This window comes from Natator depressus, chromosome 1, assembly GCF_965152275.1.
Source record: "Natator depressus isolate rNatDep1 chromosome 1, rNatDep2.hap1, whole genome shotgun sequence".
Classification (NCBI taxonomy): Eukaryota; Metazoa; Chordata; order Testudines; family Cheloniidae; genus Natator; species Natator depressus.
The window spans coordinates 149,580,145-149,599,748 of record NC_134234.1 but is presented as its reverse complement, the minus strand read 5'-3'; the positions used below and the strand labels follow the sequence as shown (position 1 = coordinate 149,599,748).

The following is a 19,604-nucleotide window of genomic DNA, read 5'->3' as shown; positions in this document are numbered from 1 at the left end:
GGCAAATGTCTAGTATAATTTGTGCGGCCTGAAAAACAAGTAGAAGCTGCTGACAGAAGTTCCAATTTATTTTTGGCAACAAATGCTCTTGGGATGTTTCATCTAAATTAAAGCATTTAATAGGGCTGGGCAGTGCTTTGGTGAGATTAACAACTCTCCTGTTTAGTCGTGTACATCCTTTGCATCTGAAAGAAACTTCATTGTGAGATCTGCATGACTGCTGACATGTCTAACAGATTCCTGGTAATCAGTAAATACTGTCTGTTCACTGGTTCTCAATCCATGACCCACAGACCACTGGTGGACTGCAGACGAGTTTTGGGTGGTTTGCCAATTGGTTGCCTGAAAATGAGCCATGCAGTGATTTCAAGCATGATGAGGACTGCTACTTTGTTAAATAAACTAACCTAATTTCCATTTATGAGACAGAATGGAAGAGTTAACTGTTGTAACAGATCCTTTGCACGGCACATCTAACACCTCCACATAAGGATTTCTCTCTTAGGACACTCCTACAGTGGAAGCTACTAGCAGCACTATGGCTCACACTGTTATGGAGCTGGTGCCCACCTGCAGAGGCCCTTGCTCCCAAGGAAGCGTGCAGCACTGCAGCTATTAAGAACTTAATTCCTGCTTGCTAGGTCACTGTTCCTGAAAATGCAAATTGGAAGCTAAACAGAGATGGAGTGGAGATGTTAAAGAAGCCATTTCATGTTGGTTTGAGCAGGCAAGAAACCATGTGACTGTGCAGTATTATGAAGGACTCTGGAACTATGTGGCAGTACAGCTAAAAACTATAAATTGTGTTTTCATTCACCACTCTAACCAAATTGATCATATTAAGCAGAAGCTACTGTATTTTAAAATCTACATGCATCGTTGCCACCACATTAGATTTATTTGTTCATGAAACTGACAAATTTGACATAAACATGACAAGTATGTATTTAATAGATATATGTAAGCAGAGTCAGGATGAGCTCTACCCTGACATCTGGTGGTGAGGTGTGGCAAGTTGTGGAAAAGAACTTCAGGGGCTGATCTCATTTGCATAGGCGCACCCACCCCACCTAAATGGTCACTTTGGCTGCTGTAGGAGCCCCAGTTTCTCAGTTATTGGGGCAGGAATAAACTGTTATTATCCTGATTATGTGAATCAAGGACAGTGGAACTGTACTTGGCCTTTTGTTATGATGGAGGGACTCACCATCAACTAAGCAGCACTCGCTAGGCAAGGGTCATGGGTTCCAAAACCCAGCGACTACAGAGAGGCTGGGGACAGGTATTAATGCCTGGTGGTATGGGCTCCCTGGGGAGGGTCCTACATGCCAATTGCACCTTCTCCTCTCTCCACTGTGGAATATCAGAGCTAGTTTTGATTCCAATAGGAGTCTAGTTACAGGCTGCTAAGCTGAAATCACTTTGGGCCAATGGTGCACCAGCACTGAGGCTCCCCTACTACAAGCTGAAATCACTGAGCCTTGTGTTAAGTGGGGGGGCCCCCCGAAGCTATATTGTGGAGCACTTCGCAGGATGGCTGGTGCAGCTCATGGGATGGCTAGTGGAGCGGAGCAGTTTGCGAGACAGCTGGAGTGGCTCACGGGATGGTTGGTGGAGTGGAGCAGCTGCCAGAGCAGAGCGATTCATGGAATGGCTGGTGGAGCAGAGCAGAGCAGAGCCCCACGGAAAGGTGGGGCAATTGGCTTCAGACCACGTAAGGTGCCCCTTAACTCCCCCCCTCCCATTTCCACCCAGGTTGGGAGGTAAAACTCTACAGATAAACTTTTGAACTCTGGGGCTGCACTGACCAGGGACAGAGACTTTTGGGTTGTTGGACTTTTGGGACTTTGGGTGACTTTTGGGTTGCTGTACTCAAGAACCAAAGGCCCAATTTGCTTGGAGTGGGTTTTTGCTCATGGGTTGTATTATGAATCCTGTTGGTGCTGTTTCCCCAGCATAATGCCACATTGTTTCTCTCTGTTATTAAAAGGCTTTTGCTACACTCAGACTCTTGCGAGAGGGGAAGTATTGCCTCTTAAAGGCACCTGGGGGGTGGTATATATTTGTCCCAGATCACTGGGTGGGGGCTCGAGCTGGTTTTTCATTGTGTTATTAGAATGGAACCCCTAGATACTGAACCCGGCTCTTGTTGCTGCCAACTCTGACGGGCAGAAGGGTTACATATAGTTGGTGGGTCATATTTTTTTCTTCTTTTCGAAAGTGGTGCAAGGCATGAAGAAGGTTGACAGACACAATTTAGATGCTATTTTACATTGGGAAGCTGGTGACCAATTCAGATTGTAGCATTACCTGATTGGTAATGTTTAAGAAAAGCACTGTAATAAATGTTTATACCTCAGTAACTTTAGAACTGCTTTCCTGTGAGATAGACTAAGCCCATTCTTCTCCTTCAACACAGCTACAGAATTTATGGAGGGTTCAGAATAGTTCTACTCTTAAAATTGATTTGAACAGACATGCCTGAAATAAACAATAAAAGTAAAACCTATCATCTGCTGCATGAAATGTGGAGAATAAGGACATATGGATTCTTACCAAGCATTTGACCTCCCTGGCCAAGTCTAGTGCCATCCATAGTGAAAGAAAATCATAAGTAGACAGTCATAGCAACTGACAGGTTGAACAGGCTTGGAAACCTCAGTGTCACCACCTTATATCTTTGTCTTTTTCATCATCAATGCAAAAAAAATTTAGGATCTTGAGTCACAGCAGCCTTCATTGTTAAAAAGCTCATATCTCATAGACCATATGTATAGAAATACATATCTTCTAATAAGGCAAGGGAGTCCAAGAGTTAACTGTCAGACACCCCATACTTTCAATTTACAGTGAACAATTTATGGAAAGGGCTTCAGGTTACAGTTGCTTAATCCTTCATCTCCTTTAGGAGCATCAGATCCATTTACCTACAAAAATACTTTTTCATTCAAAATATAAAATGAATTCCTAAATCTGTCTTGAAGTTTGAATTTAATAATTGCATCTCAAATTCCAAAACTAAAACTGAAGAACTAGAAATGAAACTGTCTCTTGCACTCTATTATTTTCAGACACTGATAACTGTAACAAGATGGGAGTGTTTTTCCTAGCAATCTATTTTTCTTTCTCCAAATCCTGATGTGGGACCAAACTGCATTGTATGACTTAGATAATTTTTTAGTATATTTAATGGGACACCGAACCAAAGCTTTTAGAGTATTTTTTTAAACTGACCTGAGATCCAAATTCACATATGAAAACATGATATTCTTTTACTTACACCCCTCCAAAAGCCAACCTCTTGCATTCTCAATAGCAAGTGTAGCGATAAAAAATACGCTTTCCAATGCATTTTATCAAAGTAAGGTTTGGATGGGTTCTCCAGTATAGCGCCAGATAGAGTGTATTGCGACCAATAGCTTTAGTGAGCAAGCAAGAGGATTATGACAGTAATAACTTTGTCTGCTTCCTCTTACCCCTACCTTAAATGCCTGGGATTGTTTTAAAGAAAATCATGCACAATCATAGAACCATAGAAGTGTAGAACTAGAAGGGACCTCGAGAGGTCATCTAGTCCAGTCCCCTGCACTCATGGCAGGACTAAGTATTATCTAGACCATCCCTGACAGGTGTCTGTCTAACCTGCTCTTAAAAAAATCTCCAATGATGGAGATTCCACAACCTTCCTGGGCAATTTATTCCAGTGTTTAACCACCCTGAACTTTTTCCTAATGTCCAACCTAAACCTCCCTTGCTGCAATTTAAGCCCATTGCTTCTTGTCCTATCCTCAGAGGATAAAAAAAGAGAACAATTTTTCTCCCCCCCCTCCTTGTAACAACATTGATGTACTTGAATCAGCTGGGTGCTGTACATTTTATTTTGCATTTCAATTGACTCATCACATATTATTCATCAATCTACATAGTCCCGTGTCCTGAACTAAATGGCTCAATAGTGTGAGCAATTATTTGAAATCCTACAGTCCCTTGCAACTCTATCACTTACCCTCTCCTGCCAAGGGAGGTTGCATCCGGTAGCAGACTCCTCTACAACTAAAGCACAGCACAGCTCTGTGCGGTGCCCATGCCCATTTCATTTAAATTTGATATTTTTCAGCCTCTCCTTCCCCTTCCTGATGTGTTTCCTAACTATTAAACTGCCAGGTAATCCCAGCGGTTTTTGCCTTTTTCTTTACAAGAGTGAATATGCACTTGGAGCTACCCATTTACTAGAACAGGTCAGGAATTTTCTATTGAAATATTTTTTTCCAATGGAAAATGTGGTTTCCACAAAACAGAAATTTTCCATGGAAAAATTTCCATTTTTCAGAGAATTTTCAAACAGGACAATCTTAAAAAATTCATTTTTGGGTTGGGCCAATCTGAATTGAAACATTTCGGTTTGGACCGCTTTCATATTAAGCTGTGTCTGCCTGAGCTGCCACAGTGCCTCATGAGTGTCGTAGCTTGGCTTCCTCACGTACTGCAGTCTCCCCTCTGTGGAACTGCCACATTAGTCAGGGACAGGGCTGGCCTTACCATGAGGCGAACTGAGGTGGCCGCCTCAGGTGCCAGACTGTGGGGAGGGCGCCACTAGGAACCAGTGTGCTAGAAAATTGTGTCTGCTGCTGTTGCATATGTATTCTCTCTGCTCTACATGCACAGAGATGGTGGAGTGCTGTGCTGGAGGAAGGAGGGCACAAGAGACATAACAGACAGGAAGGAGAAAAGGTGAGAGGGAATAACACACAGCAGCAGGAGCTGCAGGGAGAGAGAGGAGGAGGAGGAGCCTCTTATGTACCTCTCTAGCACCCCCAGGAACCTGGACTGATTAACAACAGCTTCTCAGGGAGCTTCCTGTTTCCTGCTGCTTCCCTGAACCCACTTGAGGAGAACAGGCAGTCAACTGACGTAGGAGCCGGTTAGGTCCTTAAGACGCTGATATCTTCCCTGACTCAGGCCCTGCTACCAGCCTGCTTATTTGTCCCCTTCAATTGAGTGTTGAGAGCCACTATAGCTGGCACAGAACAACAGTCATGAGTGAAAGAAGAAAATGCCCCTTTGGGGCAGCATTCAGAAAAAGAAAGCAAGCAAAGGAAGCTTTTCTATCTAAGCAGGAAGGAGCTCTCCTGAGATACATAGACACAAATGTTCACAGTGAGCCTTCCAGCCCCATTGAGGATGTGAGTGGTGAGGAGATGCCTGATCTTCCAGTTAGTCAGAGTGCAGGTGACCTGGCAGCCACTGCAGCATCCATATCTCCATCTCAAATGGCTGTAACCATGCACATTCCTGAAGAAAAAAGTGTAGATCAGAGAAGAGTGTGGTAGAGGCACAAGAAACAGCCGCTGCTGAGGTTAGTTCCTTAAGTCTAGATGATCCAGGACTGTGGACCCACTTGAGCAGTAGCCCGAGGGACTTCCTTGTACTGCATGGCCACAGCAAGTGAAAAACTTCATGTTCCCCAAAGACAGTGAAAATAGACATTTCCATCCAACACATTACTGGCGTGAAATCCCCAATGGTGACAAAGTGGAGAGGCCATGGCTTATGTACTCAAAAACCCAGAATGCTGCATACTGTTTTTGTTGCAAACTCTTCCAGTCTAATGTTCCAGACACATTGGGTTCTACAGGAACAAAGGACTGGAAAAAACTGGATAGAAATCTGGCATGCCACGAGAAGGCAGCAAATCATGAGAGAGCATTCCATAGGTGGAAAGAGCTTGAGATGAGACTAAGGTTAAAGGCCACCATAGATGATCAGCATCAAGAGAAGATTGCCTCAGAGTCTCTTTACTGGCAAAATGGTCTGAAAAGGCTCATTGCCATTGTGAGAATACTTGCTACCCAAACCTAGCACTGTGTGGCACTTCAGATCAGCTGTATGTGCCAAACAATGGAAACTTACTTAAAATTGAGGAGCTGATGGCGGAGTTTAATGCTGTACTCCAGGAGCATCTAAGAAGAGTCACCACCCAAGAAATGTACACACACCTCTACCTTGGAAAAACAATTCAAAATGAGATCACACAGTTACTGGCAACAAAAGTCAAACAGAAGATTGTGGCAGATCTGAAGGCAGCAAGATATTACTCTATTATTCTGGACTGCACACCTGACATCAGCCATACGGAACAAATGACTTTAATGGTGCGTTTTGTAACAACAACGGAACCTAGTGAAAATGTCCCTGCAAAGGTGACTGTCAGAGAGCATTTTCTAGAATTTATTGACATTGATGATAGTACAGGAGCTGGTATGACAAATGTGCTTCTTAAAAAGCTGGAAGATACAGGAATTGCGATAGCTGACATGAGAGGGCAGGGCTACGATAATGGTGCCAACGTGAGAGGAAAGAACAGAGGAGTGCAGACACAGATCTGAGAGTTAAACCCTGGAGCTTTTTTTGTCCCATGCAGTTCTGAACTTGGTGGTCAGTGATGCAGCATCAGCTTCTAGTGAGGCTGCTGGATTTTTTAATGTAATTCAAAGCATCTATGTATTTTTCTTTGCATCAACTCATTGATGGCAAATTTTGAAGCAATATCTGGGAACATCCTCTCTGACACTGAAACCACTGAGTGACACACTATGGGAAAGTCAAGAGGAGGCGATAAAGCCTATCGAACACCAAATTGGGAAGATAGATGATACCATAGTTGCCATTATGGAGGATAATGCTATGACAGGAACTGTTCATGGGAGAACAGTGGCAGAGGGAAATGGAATCACCAGAAACATACATAACTTCAAATTTCTGTGTGGCTTAGTGTTGTGGCATGTCATAATGTTTGAAATAAATGTTGTAAGCAAGAGACTCCAAGGTGTTGACCTTGATATATCTGGGGCAATGGAACAACCGGACAAAGCAAAGTCATACCTACAGTCTTACCGGTCAGATGAGGGATTTCAAAATGTTCTGAAGAGTGCACAGAAGTTGGCAGAGAAACTTCACACTGAACCTATTTTCCCACCCATTCAAGAATACAAGAGTCACCAAAGAAGAAGACATTTTGATTACGAGGCACGGGATAATCCCATAAGAGACCCCAAACAACAATTCAAAGTTGAATTCTTTAACCAGGTGCTAGATTGTGCAATACAGTCAGCTGAAGAACGTTTCATGCAGCTCAAGGAACACAGCAGTATATTTGGGATGTTGTAGGATATTCCAAAACTCCTCACTATACCTGAAAAAGACCAGCAATGCAGGGCACTAGAGACAGTGTTGACACATGATGACATGCGCGATATTGATGCGAGTGATTTAGGTGATGAACTGAAAGTCCTTTCAAGATCACATTTCAGCAGGATCAACTCCAAAGGCTGTTCTGGAATATATGTGCACAAATAAGATGACCACCGTCTTTCCAAATACTTTTGTTGCTCTGCGCATACTTCCAACACTTCCTGTAACAGTTGCCAGTGGAGAACGCAGCTTCTCCAAGCTGAAGTTAATAAAAACACATAGACGCTCCACAATGACACAGGAGAGGCTGGTCGGCCTTGCAACCATCTCACTAGCGCATGAGCTGGCCCAGACTGTGGACCTTCAGGAAGCAGTTCAAATCTTTGCAATCAAGAAGGCACGGAAAGCACCACTTTGATTATTCAAACAGATAAAAATGCCAGTGTTTACTATGCAGACAAGAAAAGTTACATTTGCTGTTCAGGCGTTTGAATGTTAAGCGTTACTTAAAATTTTTGAACAAGGCATTTTAAGTTGTTAGTTCTCCTTTATTGGGGTAGGTAGCAGAGCAGTACCATGAGAGGAGTAGAACAGGAAGAAGGCAGAATTGAGACCTTTCAAAGTTTTGGCCCAAGCGAGGGGGCATGGGGGCGTCATTTGAGCTCCCCGCCTCAGGTGCCAAAATGTTGTGGGATGGCCCTGGTTAGGGAGGCCCAGGACAGGAACAGACCATAAAAAAAATATAGTCCAGTCAGGGCGTCCAGCCCATATAGGAGAATGAGGACATGGGAGACATGGGGCACCCGAACTACAACCCCTGTAAGACATCGTGGAAGCTCAGGCAGACTCAGTTTAACATTAAACCAAAACGAAGCATTTCAATTTGGTTAGATGAACTGCAACAAAACATTTCCACATCAAAATATTTCTTAGCTTTTCACTCAGGATGAAAACAAATGTCTAAACAGTGGAATCTCCAGTGGGACAGAAATTCATCCATCTCTACAACTTACTTCAGAAAAGTCTCATTGGACAAGCAGGTTACTCACAGAACTGTGTGCTGTGACAGAGAACAAGAGCTGTACCAGGCCCCCAGTAAAGCGAAGTAGTTAACTCTGGCTTCCCTTTCGACTCCCATTGCACAGGTGCTCAAGGGAAAAGCTATAAGAATGGCTGATGGGGAACCAGAGGCAGGAGAACACCTAGGGGAGGCAGGGCTCCACACCCTGGCTCTGTAAACTGGATGATGAAGCCTGGGCTGATCAGAACTTTTACTTATGGTAACTTGCTACAGTTTATAGTTACTGAGATTAGCTCCTGCTGACAAAACTCTTGTTGATAACTACTATACAATCAATCCACCATCTTATACACCCACACGTACGTGCAGGCACACATACACACCCCTTTCTGTGGGTTTGCTTCCACCCAAAATATTTGCAATATGCTCTTGAGGAAAGAAAAAAAAAGTGTAATTATTAATTAAAAAAAAAAAAGACAACCAGGCAAATTGTCACTGAAGAGTCACTGAAATTAAAAACAGTAAGAACCACAAGGAAGATTTTTGTGTTAACTTGTTTGAAATTTCTCTGTTTTTAGGCTCGTTGTGTGCTATGGAAAGTAATTAACATTACTGATGACTTTTCCTGTTACTTGGAGACAGCATACTTATTTCAAAGATGCAGATAAAGCTCCTCATTTCTGCTACGTACTTCTATGGCAACTTGGCTGTCCAGGCATTTAACCTCACTTATTTATTCATTCCACAGGAGTAAAAGATGTAGGCCATACATATAATTAGGAATATTTATAGCCTGAAGTTTCAAACCAAGCTTCCTGGCATTCTGACTGCAGAACAGGGCTTTCCCCAACCTATCACAGGCACCTTGTTAAACAGGTGTGTTTAAAACACAAACTGACCAAGGTTTTTATTGACAGGATTTTAGTAAATACACCGAAAAAAGCCCTATTAAAATGGAAAGTTTCAATCCAAGGTTAAACATTTCTCAGTTACTATTCATTTGAGAAAACTATTGATGACAATTGGTCCTTATGCAGAAAGGGAAGAAGGAGGGAAAACTTTGAAGTCCATTAGGGACCTCACAATACAGGTTCAATTTATCCAGGGAAGTACTTAAATACTACAGTGATTAAAACTATAGAAGACCCTAAGTTTATGAACAGGTGACTAAAGACTATATTTAGGCTTGATAGGATTATTTTTTTAATCAGTAAATGCCAGTAAATGTTGATTTTACTGTACACACACAAACCAGCAAAAAACATTTCCGTCAATAATAGTAAAAGATTTAAAGATAGGCAAAGTATGAAAAATGCTGCTTAAGAACTTTTATAAATTAAATATCCTTAAATCAAACTCTAATATTTTGACATGTGATGTTGACAATTTGTGTTTTAATGGTTATAAAGCTTTAACTTTTTGAATCTCAAGGTCTATTGCCCTCCCCCAATTTCCCTCAACTGTGAAAATTCAAATAGATAAAATTTGGGAAAAAAATGCTTTAAAATGAACACCAATATTATCCGTCAAAATTATATATACAAAATACTGAATTCTGCCAAGCTTAACTATATTGTATTACACATGGTGGCAGAATTAAGAATGTGGGACAACCTTAGTTTTGCATTTCATGACTTCTGGGCACTTTTACAACCTTGATCTCTGCCAGTTAAAATGGGGACGCTCCAGATGACAAGATAACTAATTCTCTTGTTCCTGATCATGAATAATAGTGTTCATTTTCTGTTTTCTAGTGACATATAGTTCTTTTGGAATACAATTTGCATATAAAGCTAGATTCTTTATGTTGTATTTAAAAATGCTTGAGGATCTCATTTTTTATATTAAAATTTCCACCCACAGAGTTTAATGAAGTTCTTCATGAGGTGATTTTTCTTCTGAGAGTTCTAGAATGTAGTGAATGTATTGTAATGGCCAACTCCCTCCCCGCCATTAGCAGGGCTGAAGGCAAGTGTGGTTTGAGAGAGAGGCTGGGGCAATTAAAACAAAGTGGTGTTTGGGGGAGCTGGAGCTGCCTTTTGCTGACTCTGGGGAAGTAGATGCTGTTGTGGTGGTTTGACTGTACTAAAGTTTTGTTGGCGTTTTTCGACATTGTCTTTCCTCCTTCATTCAGATATTCTGATGCTACAATATTATTCCCTACATTTATCTGATAATTAGTTACATCATTTTATTTAAAACTATAAGTATTTTTAAATAATTTGGAGATAAAGGCTGCATATTCATAATTTGCCACATCTTTCTCTGGATTTCTTGACTTTTGAATGGAAAGCCACTGTAAATATTAGAATAGTGCTGAAAATCTGTCATGGACTACATGACAAAATGCCTTCTTACTGCACAGAAAATGCCATGGATACCTCTGACATAATGGGTAGGCGGGACTGAGAAATCAAACTAGAGAAATCAAGAGGAGTGAAAGATGGAAGTTTATTAAAGAAAGAGACAGGTGATGTTCAGATTTTCTTTCATGGCTATGTGTTTTGGCAACCATCTACATTAGAATATCTACTCAGATCAGGCAAACTCAACAATACACTCATATGTCCAGCCATGATAGAAACACACAGGTGTTATTTTCAGTACACACACCAACAACAATACTTTGCTGCACCATAGTAGGCTTTCCAATGACTTGAAGAGAAATGCTTTTGAAGCTTACTGAAGAAAAAATGGATGATTCAAGTGTAATAGATCCACCTACAGATCATGGATTAAAAAGGTGGACTACACTGGTAATGATGAATAGCCTTTCTTGTCCAACAGCAGCTTAAGGTCCTATGTGAGAGGAGTTGGGTGATCTCATTTCATAGCAGACAGAAATAGAAGTTACACATCCGAAATAGAAGTTAATAGCACACAGGTGATGATTTCAGCAGAAAAGTCAAGAATCAGATGACCAAAGAGCCAAGCACTGAAAGAGTAGAGTGTCTAAACTGCCCCCTCAGTCCTACAGGTGGTCCCTTTCAAAAGAAACGCTAAGTCATATTGGTGGGAGCGGGATAGGGAAGCTTGAATAGCTGTTGCTCATGCTGTATCAGTCTTGTGGATAGACAAGATTTCATTCCTCAGGGGTGTCAAATTTGGAATCTTCCATGAATACTAAATTAAATGTAGTTTACAGGGAACACTTTCGCCAAGATACAAGCACAATGAAACCACCATGAAGGAAATAGACACCTTTTACAGATCCACACCACACAGCTGAAAAATAACGTTGAAGTTTTTGCCCCTCTATTCACACCTCTTTCACTCCACGCAAGCTGCATGACTAACTGCTCCATCCTGTCATGTTCCCACTCATTTCCGTACCTTCTCCCTCTGCCATCACATAACCCTCTCCTCAAATGCAATTCTTTCAAAATGCCTAAAACCCTAGCCTTCCCTGCACAAAAATTAAATAAGATGTCTGAAAATAAAACTGAACAAATCCAAACTAGAACTGTGGCAGTATCAAAAGGTATGAAAATCTACACTGTCCAATCACAATGTTCTTAGTTGCATCCCATCTCCCATCCTTCATTAGTACACTGTTTATTTACATGGTAATCTCTTTGGGGCAGGAACCTAGCATTACTTGTCTGCAAAGTGCCTTCTGCACAGTTCAGAATATACAAATAGATACCACCTGCTTGCAATAAGAACCTGTTCACTACATTTAAAAATCTAGGAGTAAAATGGTACTTTATGAATTGTATAGTAAAAGTAAAATTATGCATAATGCTGATATATCAGTCTAGCAGATTAAGCAAGAGATACTGTGGTGCTGTAAAATACGTACAGACATGCTGTAACTTTGAAGTGCTCATAGGCAATTCTGTTTAATGATGACTGCACTGAGGATTGCTTAGCAACATTTGATACCATAGTCTATATTCTAACAGCAGAAAAGCAAAGGTTGACTCGCCCTGTACATTTGGCAGAATGCCATTCATTTCACAATTCTATCTAATTCTATAAGCATGGGGAGATGTTTTACATTAAAGCCTTTTTAACAGATGTGGAGGTGTTAATATAACAGAGGCTAATGAGACAAGGATAAAAGTGTTGCTGAAAGTACTTTTACTCGTATTTTTGCAGCCCTTCTCTTTTGCAAAATAAACAGATCATATTAGACTGGACATCCATGGACCTTACATAGTTTTAGTTTTACTATTATTCAATTATTAGATCTGTTCCTTTATAATGAAAACAGATGTATTATAAAACAATAATCTTCTCTTATTTTCAGCTCATTCACACCTGTGGTTTAGCATCTGTGATGCTAGGAGCATTCTTTAAAAACACCAAAACACAAATAAACAAAAAACCCCAGCAACAACAAAAACAACAAGCAGGTGCTGAAGAGAAGATGATGAAATAAATATTGCTGAAAATATAAGCCACCTAAAATAAGCCTTTCCCCTTCTACACCTGCTATGTTATGCCCTTGTGTTAAAGATGAGAAAGCAGCAGCAGCATAAACTTATTTATAACACAGATGGCCTCTAACTCCATATTTACAAAAGCTTCAGAACTTACGCAATCTTGGCGCACACAGTGCACTTCCAGTTCCCATCAATTCCCAAAACACGACACTTGTTGCAAACTGTGAGTTTGCATTCTTGGCACTGGTCCCCCCTGTCAAAGATTAAGCCCAGGTTTTTCTGACAGCGAACACAGACCCTGCCACGGTCCTGTCGGCTATGGCGGTTTCCACCTTTTCGTCTCACTTCCAACAACTCATTCTTCAATTTCCTGGAAATAAAAAAAAAGAGGGCACTTTAAATCTGATATACCACTGGGTTCATAGCATTTCATGGTAATATTCTGTATCCTCTTAGGTTCAAGTAACAGAGTCTCTAGGGAATGTGTATAAAATGATAACAGGATAAGAGTGCTAAGCATTATAGAAGACAACAGTAAAGAAGATCTATGCAAATTTAAGTTATATTTTCCACACCAAACCCCTTGACAGACAGACAGACAGACATACTAACTACACAACCACCCCACACTGAAATGCAGCCCTCCATAAGATAAAATGCACCAGCTATTCAGCAGGTCACAACACCACCATACTTTCAGCTATGAAAAAGTATAATGCGGCCAACTGGAAACTGCAAGGTATATATAAGGAGGCAAAAAGTAAAAGTCTTAGTATAAATTTGGCTAGGACATTTGGGTTAACATTTCTAGATAAGTTCATGGAGGATAGGTCCATCAATGGCTGTTAGTCAGGATGGACAGGGATGGTGTCCTCAGCCTCTGTTTGCCAGAGGCTGGAAATGGGCGACAGAATGCATCACTTGATGATTGCCTGTTCTGTTCATTCCCTCTGGGGCACCTGGCATTGGCCGCTGTCAGTAGACAGGATACTGGGCTAGATGGACCTTTGGTCTGACCCAGTAGGGCCATTCTTATGTTCTTAACATGACTGTCCTTGCAAAAAGTACTAGGCAGTTAATAAAGATCCTGTGGACAAGGCAACTGCTCTAAGGTTACCTGGAAGAAAAATCTCCAGTATCCACAGAGTCATCTAACATTATGCTGAGACATTGATTAAACAGTATTTATTCAGAGAAGAAAACCAGTTAAGTTCCCAACACCACACCCATACAAACACACAGACGATTATGAGCCTAAAGGTTAAGTGACAGATTGAACAGCGCAGGAACTGATCATTTCTTTAGATCAGAAGAAAAATAAGAGGAAGAACTATTTCTTTTTTACTTCCATTAATTCATTTGATAATGGAATCTGATTAGGATACATATATCATGTCACAATAAATATTTGGAGAATGGCATAACCTACATGGTGTTATAGGTTCTGATACCAGTGAACTTAAGACAAAATTAAGGCAACACTGCTTTGGCTTCTTCAATTATTTTTTTTTTTTAACTAGCAGGGCGGACTGCAATTTTTATTTTCTTTTTTGAAACAAGTATAATAGGCTCAAAATACACTGTTCCTTTATCAGTATTCATCCCGGGGAGCTTAGCGTTGTGTGCCTAACATAGTGGTATATAAAGGAATTTAATGTGCAATAGCTTAGAATCAGTGAGACCAATAGTGGGTCAAACATTAAAATGATCGCGTGCACAGACACCTTCCCGAACTGTTCACACATTCTGTGAAGTACAAACTCACCCTCTTCCTGAGCTTTAACAATAAAGTAAGCAACAAGGTAACAAATGATCAAATCGAAACTTCACCCTTGGCGTACTACTCCTAGGGTTCTTCCCTCAGTACCGCTCAACCCACAATCTCAACCTCTGCCCCGCCCCCAGACTACAACTCCAACCTCCCCTTTTCAAACAAGGCAGACAATGCATCACCTGCTTCTGAACAGAATCTCCTTAGTCCTTTCGCAGCAGGTTCAACACCTGCTAGCAGGCAGTTTCTCAAGCAAACACTGCAAGCACATCACAGATCGCTCTGAAGAAACAACTTCTACCATCACAAACATAACCTAACACATAGTTAAGTCTACTTTGCCAGAGCTAGTCACCACTAACATTTTAAGGGCGCTGAAGTCATACAACAGAACTAGATAGTATACCAATGTAAAGAGATATAGAAAAGAAAAAACTAAGAGTAATATAATAATATGGCATGTGTGTCTAAAATTAGAAGACATCTTCTATTCCAGTTTGTATAGACTTATGGAACTTGTACACTGGTCACATATACAACACTTTAAAAGTAATTAAAGGGGGGGAATTATGTATTTCACCTAAAATAATATCTAGTTCTGATATACTATTACACTTGTTACTAGAGGCAAGACAGAAATTATTAGAATCTGCAGGATACAAATTTAATCTTTGAAGACTGACAGTATTTCTTAATATGTACAACCTCCCATTGAAATCTGTATATGGATCTTTCCATAGATGCAAAGGCAATCATTAACTTTAATTACTAAGCAAAATCAACTTCACATTCAAAGTGCATTTTTAAGGTCTCTCCATGAGAAAGCAAAATTGTCCCCCTCAACCCAGTTCCAGGGTCTGGGACTGTAGCACAGCATATCTATTCTAGCCTACAGGCTGCTATTAGCAGCCTCAGCCTCTCTGCACCAATTGTGTCTGGTGCTGGGATCAGGAAAGGATATGAGGTCCATAGTTCTTTTTTACTCTTTGGTTTTACTTCACTCATTAAATAGACTGTGGTTCTTGTATGAAAAGAAGCTGACTAGAGGTGAATACCATAAACGATCCACCAGGAGTACTTTCTCCACTCGGATATGCTGCATACATTGTTTAAAATCATGATGTGACTGATAAACCAACTAAATGGTATTTCACAGTAATTCAAATTCTGATTCTTCAAGATCTAATCTACTTAGTTTATTGGTAGAAAAGCACTTTTGGTGTGAGCAGGATTATGCTTCATCCAAATAGTACATTCTCTATTATTTTTTATAATTTATGTCTATTTGTTAACACTTTGGTGGGAAATCTTTATCCCCACCATAACAACATTTAGGCCTGCTCTACACTACACAGTAAGGTTGACGTAAGGCAGCTTACATCAACCTAATAATGTCTGTATACAGGTCCATTCCACCAACATAACTCGCCTGCTATATTGACTTAATTACACCATCTCCTCAACAGGTGTATCAGAGGGGTGGCCGTGTTAGTCTGGATCTGTAAAAGCGGCAAAGAGTCCTGTGGCACCTTATAGACTAACAGACATATTGGAGCATCCGACGAAGTGGGTATTCACCCACTAAAGCTTATGCTCCAATACGGCTGTTAGTCTATAAGGTGCCACAGGACTCTTTGCCACTTCAACAGATGTAGCGCTTAAATTGATGTTGTTAGGTCGACGAAGAGGCAGTGTAGACAGTGCATTGCTTATGTCAACTTTACTGGCCTCCAGGTGTCCCAGTCTTCCACTGTGACCGCTCTGGTGAATCTTTTCAACTCCTCTGTTCAGCAGCCAGGTACACAAGAAACAGCCCCCCTCCCCTGTTAAAGCCCCAGGAACTTTTGAATTCCCATTTCCAGTTTGTTCAGCATGCAAAGCTTTCTGTGGCTTACAGCTGAAAGTGTGATCTTCAGCTCATCCTCCACACCGGCGGAGAGGCTCTCCCAGATAAGACGAAGGCGGAAGAGAATAGAGATGTCGTGTTTAATGAGATAATGACCGCCTCTGGGACAATGGACACCGAGCAGAGAGCATGGAGGATTTCTCTCTCTGAAAAACTGGACATGGGCATTGCAAGCAAGAGAGCAGCCAAGGAGAATGAGCGTGGCCTACAGCAGGAGATGCTGGGGATTCTGAAGGAACAGACACACGTTGAGGCATCTGGTTGACCTTCAGGAGAAGCACCTTGAGGCTCGACTCCCTCTGCAGCCCCTGCAGAATGGCACTCCTGCATCGCCATACTTCCCCTCCCCCTCTCCCAAACGTTCCAGGAGGTGAGGGGGGCAAAAGTTATACCCCTCCCATTCCACGCCAGGGGAGGGTACTAGCAATAAAAGGTGCACATATGATGATCTTTGACAGGCCAAGTCACTGTATTTGAAAGACAAGATCATGGTGTTTTTCCCCTCCTAATTTTATTTTAATGACTGTCCAAGGTTACATTCTTTTCCTGATCTTTCACTTCCAATATATTTGTGCAATAAAAGTCCAGGTCCCGAGAATGAAATAATCTTTACTACTTCACACCATAGGGGAAGAAGAGGTCCAGGGAAACTAAGGAAACGGAGCGGATTTGCTGGAGACAGAAACCCAGCAAGCACAGCAAGGTTCACAGAATGGGAAGGCACAACTCAAGAAGCAGCACACATTACTGTGGGTCATTACTAAATCAGGTTTTCAAAGCATACCTGAGATGCATTGCTCCATGCGGAGCTCTTCTTATTGCCCCACTGTCTGGCTGCTCAAAATTAGCAGACAGCCTATCCGCCTTCATGCTCCACTCCTGTGGAAACTTCTCACCCTTTGCCTCACAGGTATTATGGAGCACACAGCAGACAGCAATCACCATGGGGATATTGCTTTCACTGAAGTTTAACCTAGTAAGCAAACTGTACCAGCAATTCTTCACACGGCCAACGGCACATTCAGCCACCATTCTGCACCTGCTCAGCCCATTCCTTGATGCTGTCCAGGTATCCGGCTTCATGAGCCATGGGAGTAAGGGGTAGGCTGGGTCTCCCAGGATCACTGTTGGCATTTTAACATCCCCAATGGTTATTTTGTGGTCCGGAAAAAAAGTCTCTGCTTGCAGCTTTCTGAACAGATCTGTCTCCTGAAAGATGTGAGTATCATGCCCCTTCCCGGACCATCCCATGTCTATGATGGTAAAACGCCGCTGGTGATCCACCAGCGCTTTCAAAACCATAGATAAGTATCCCTTTCTGTTTATGTACTCTTTGGCAAGGTGGTCTGGTGCCAAGATAGGGATATGCGTGCCATCCATCGCCCCACCGCAGTTAGGGAATCCGATTGCGGCAAAACCATCCGGTATCTGCTGCACATTGCTCAGAGTCACTCCCTTCTGAGCAAAAGGCAAATAATGGCCCTGCATACTTGGATCACAACAGCCCCCACAGTGGATTGACCAACTCCAAATTGATTCCCCCACTGATCAGTAGCAGTCGGGTGTTGAAAGCTTCTACACAGCGATTGCCACTCGCTTCTCCACTGTCAGAGCAGGTCTCATTTTAGTACTGCTGTGCTGCAGGGCAGGGGAGAGCTCCTGGAAAGCGGCCCTGTGCATACAAAAGTTCTGCAGCCACTGATCGTCGTCCCATAGCTGCATAACACTGTGATCCCACCAGTGAGTGCTTGTTTCTCAGGACCAGAAACGGCGCTCCGCCATGGTCAGCTGCTGCATGACTGCCAGCAGCAACTGGGAATTGTTTCGTTCTAGGACTTGCAGCAGGGCTACTTGAAGGACATTGCCACATTCCACGCAGCAACTCCTCTCCCAGCTCTATGTAAGGGGACTGTTGTCCCCTTACTAACATTCAGTGGGGGTGTTTTGGTTGGCTAGCTCCCAGTTGTAAAACAGGAAGGGTCAATGGGAAATCAAGGCCCTGGGACTGACAGTCCCCAGGGGCTATGGGGAGAGGCCAACGCTCCAGGTCAGCCTGATTGACAGGGCAGGCAGGCTAATCAGGGAGTCAGGAGGCCAGGGTGGGTCCCGTCCTCCTCCGTATGAGCTGGAATTGCCTAGGTCAGACAGAGTGGGGTTGAGCTAAGGAGAAAACAGGGGCCCAACCTGAACTGGGGAGCAGAGCTGTGCCAGATCCAGAGGGGCCAGAAAATCAGCCCAGGAAGCAGGTCAGAGTTGAGAGCAGAGTTACAGAAGCAGCCCACAGAGCAGACCTGTCCTGGGGGGAGAGCTGCAGCAACCAGAGCCAGAGGCACAGCCCAGGGAGAGAGCAGATCCTGTGCTGGGAGCAGAGCTGCAGCCACAGAGCCAGGTGAGGTGAGCAACTGGGGCCAGCCAAGGGTGGATCCTGGGCAAAAGGCCCAGCGCAGAAAGACACCCCCAGCCAAGGGTTCTTGCAGGCCAGACTGGGAGGGGATCTTAACCGGACGGGGGGCTGACGCTGGGAAGAAGGGTCCCACCACCCAAAACCCAGAGATGTGTGGCCACCATCAGAGCAAGTGTCCAACCCGCAGCATCCCTGCGGCACAGCCAGGGCCTGAGAAGAAAGCCTGGGACCTACAAGGAACAGTCTGTGAACTGCCCTGACATTGCAGAGACATTGTGTACAATGTTTGGCGGCAGGAAGAACCTGGCAGTAGGCAGAGGAGCAGGGACACAGCGCGCTGGGGGGAGGGAGAGCGGGGGCATGGGGAGCTTGGCGGGCCGCAGAAAATAACCCCACGGGCCATGTGTTTGAGACCCCTGATCTAGACCATCCCTTATGCCAAAGGCCAGGTCCCAGCTGGCTCTGGTAGCGCAGGAGAGCCCCGTGGCATAAAAATACCTTTTCTGCCCCCTCCCTGTCAACTGCTTGGCTGCAGTTCAGAACTGGGGCCAGTACATTTTTGGAATGCACTTCAGGGAGAGCTCAGGAAGGTAATCTCAGTAGTAATTAACACAGTAACTTTGGAGTGCATGTTTAACATTATACAAGTATTGACTTAGCTTAAGTATGTAATGCAGTTCTATTTACATATTATTGAAAAAATAAATTTTGCATCTTTTTGGAATAATGAATTGATAGAAACCCTGCATATTACATCATCTATTCCCTCCTTTTGTTCTGTGTCTGTACAGCATCTAACACAATGGGGGCCTGGTCCATGACTGGGGCTCCTAAGTGCTACAGTAATACAAGTAACAACTAATATTCTACTTGACTTTGGAACTATCAGACCAATGTAGGGCAGTAAAAGTCTGAAATTGCTC

The 19,604-nt window shown here is 42.7% G+C and overlaps 1 protein-coding gene across 6 annotated transcripts in view; it reads right to left on the bottom strand.

Moving 5' to 3' along the window:
* The window catches only part of SYTL5 (synaptotagmin like 5), a 171,869-nt gene that overhangs the window by 80,674 nt on the left and 71,591 nt on the right, over positions 1-19,604 (bottom strand). For all 6 annotated transcript variants that reach the window (XM_074968770.1, XM_074968778.1, XM_074968761.1 and 3 more), the window contains exon 3: positions 12,755-12,970. In XM_074968770.1, the coding sequence (XP_074824871.1) occupies positions 12,755-12,970 (216 nt within the window). The remainder of the gene's footprint in view (positions 1-12,754; positions 12,971-19,604) is intronic.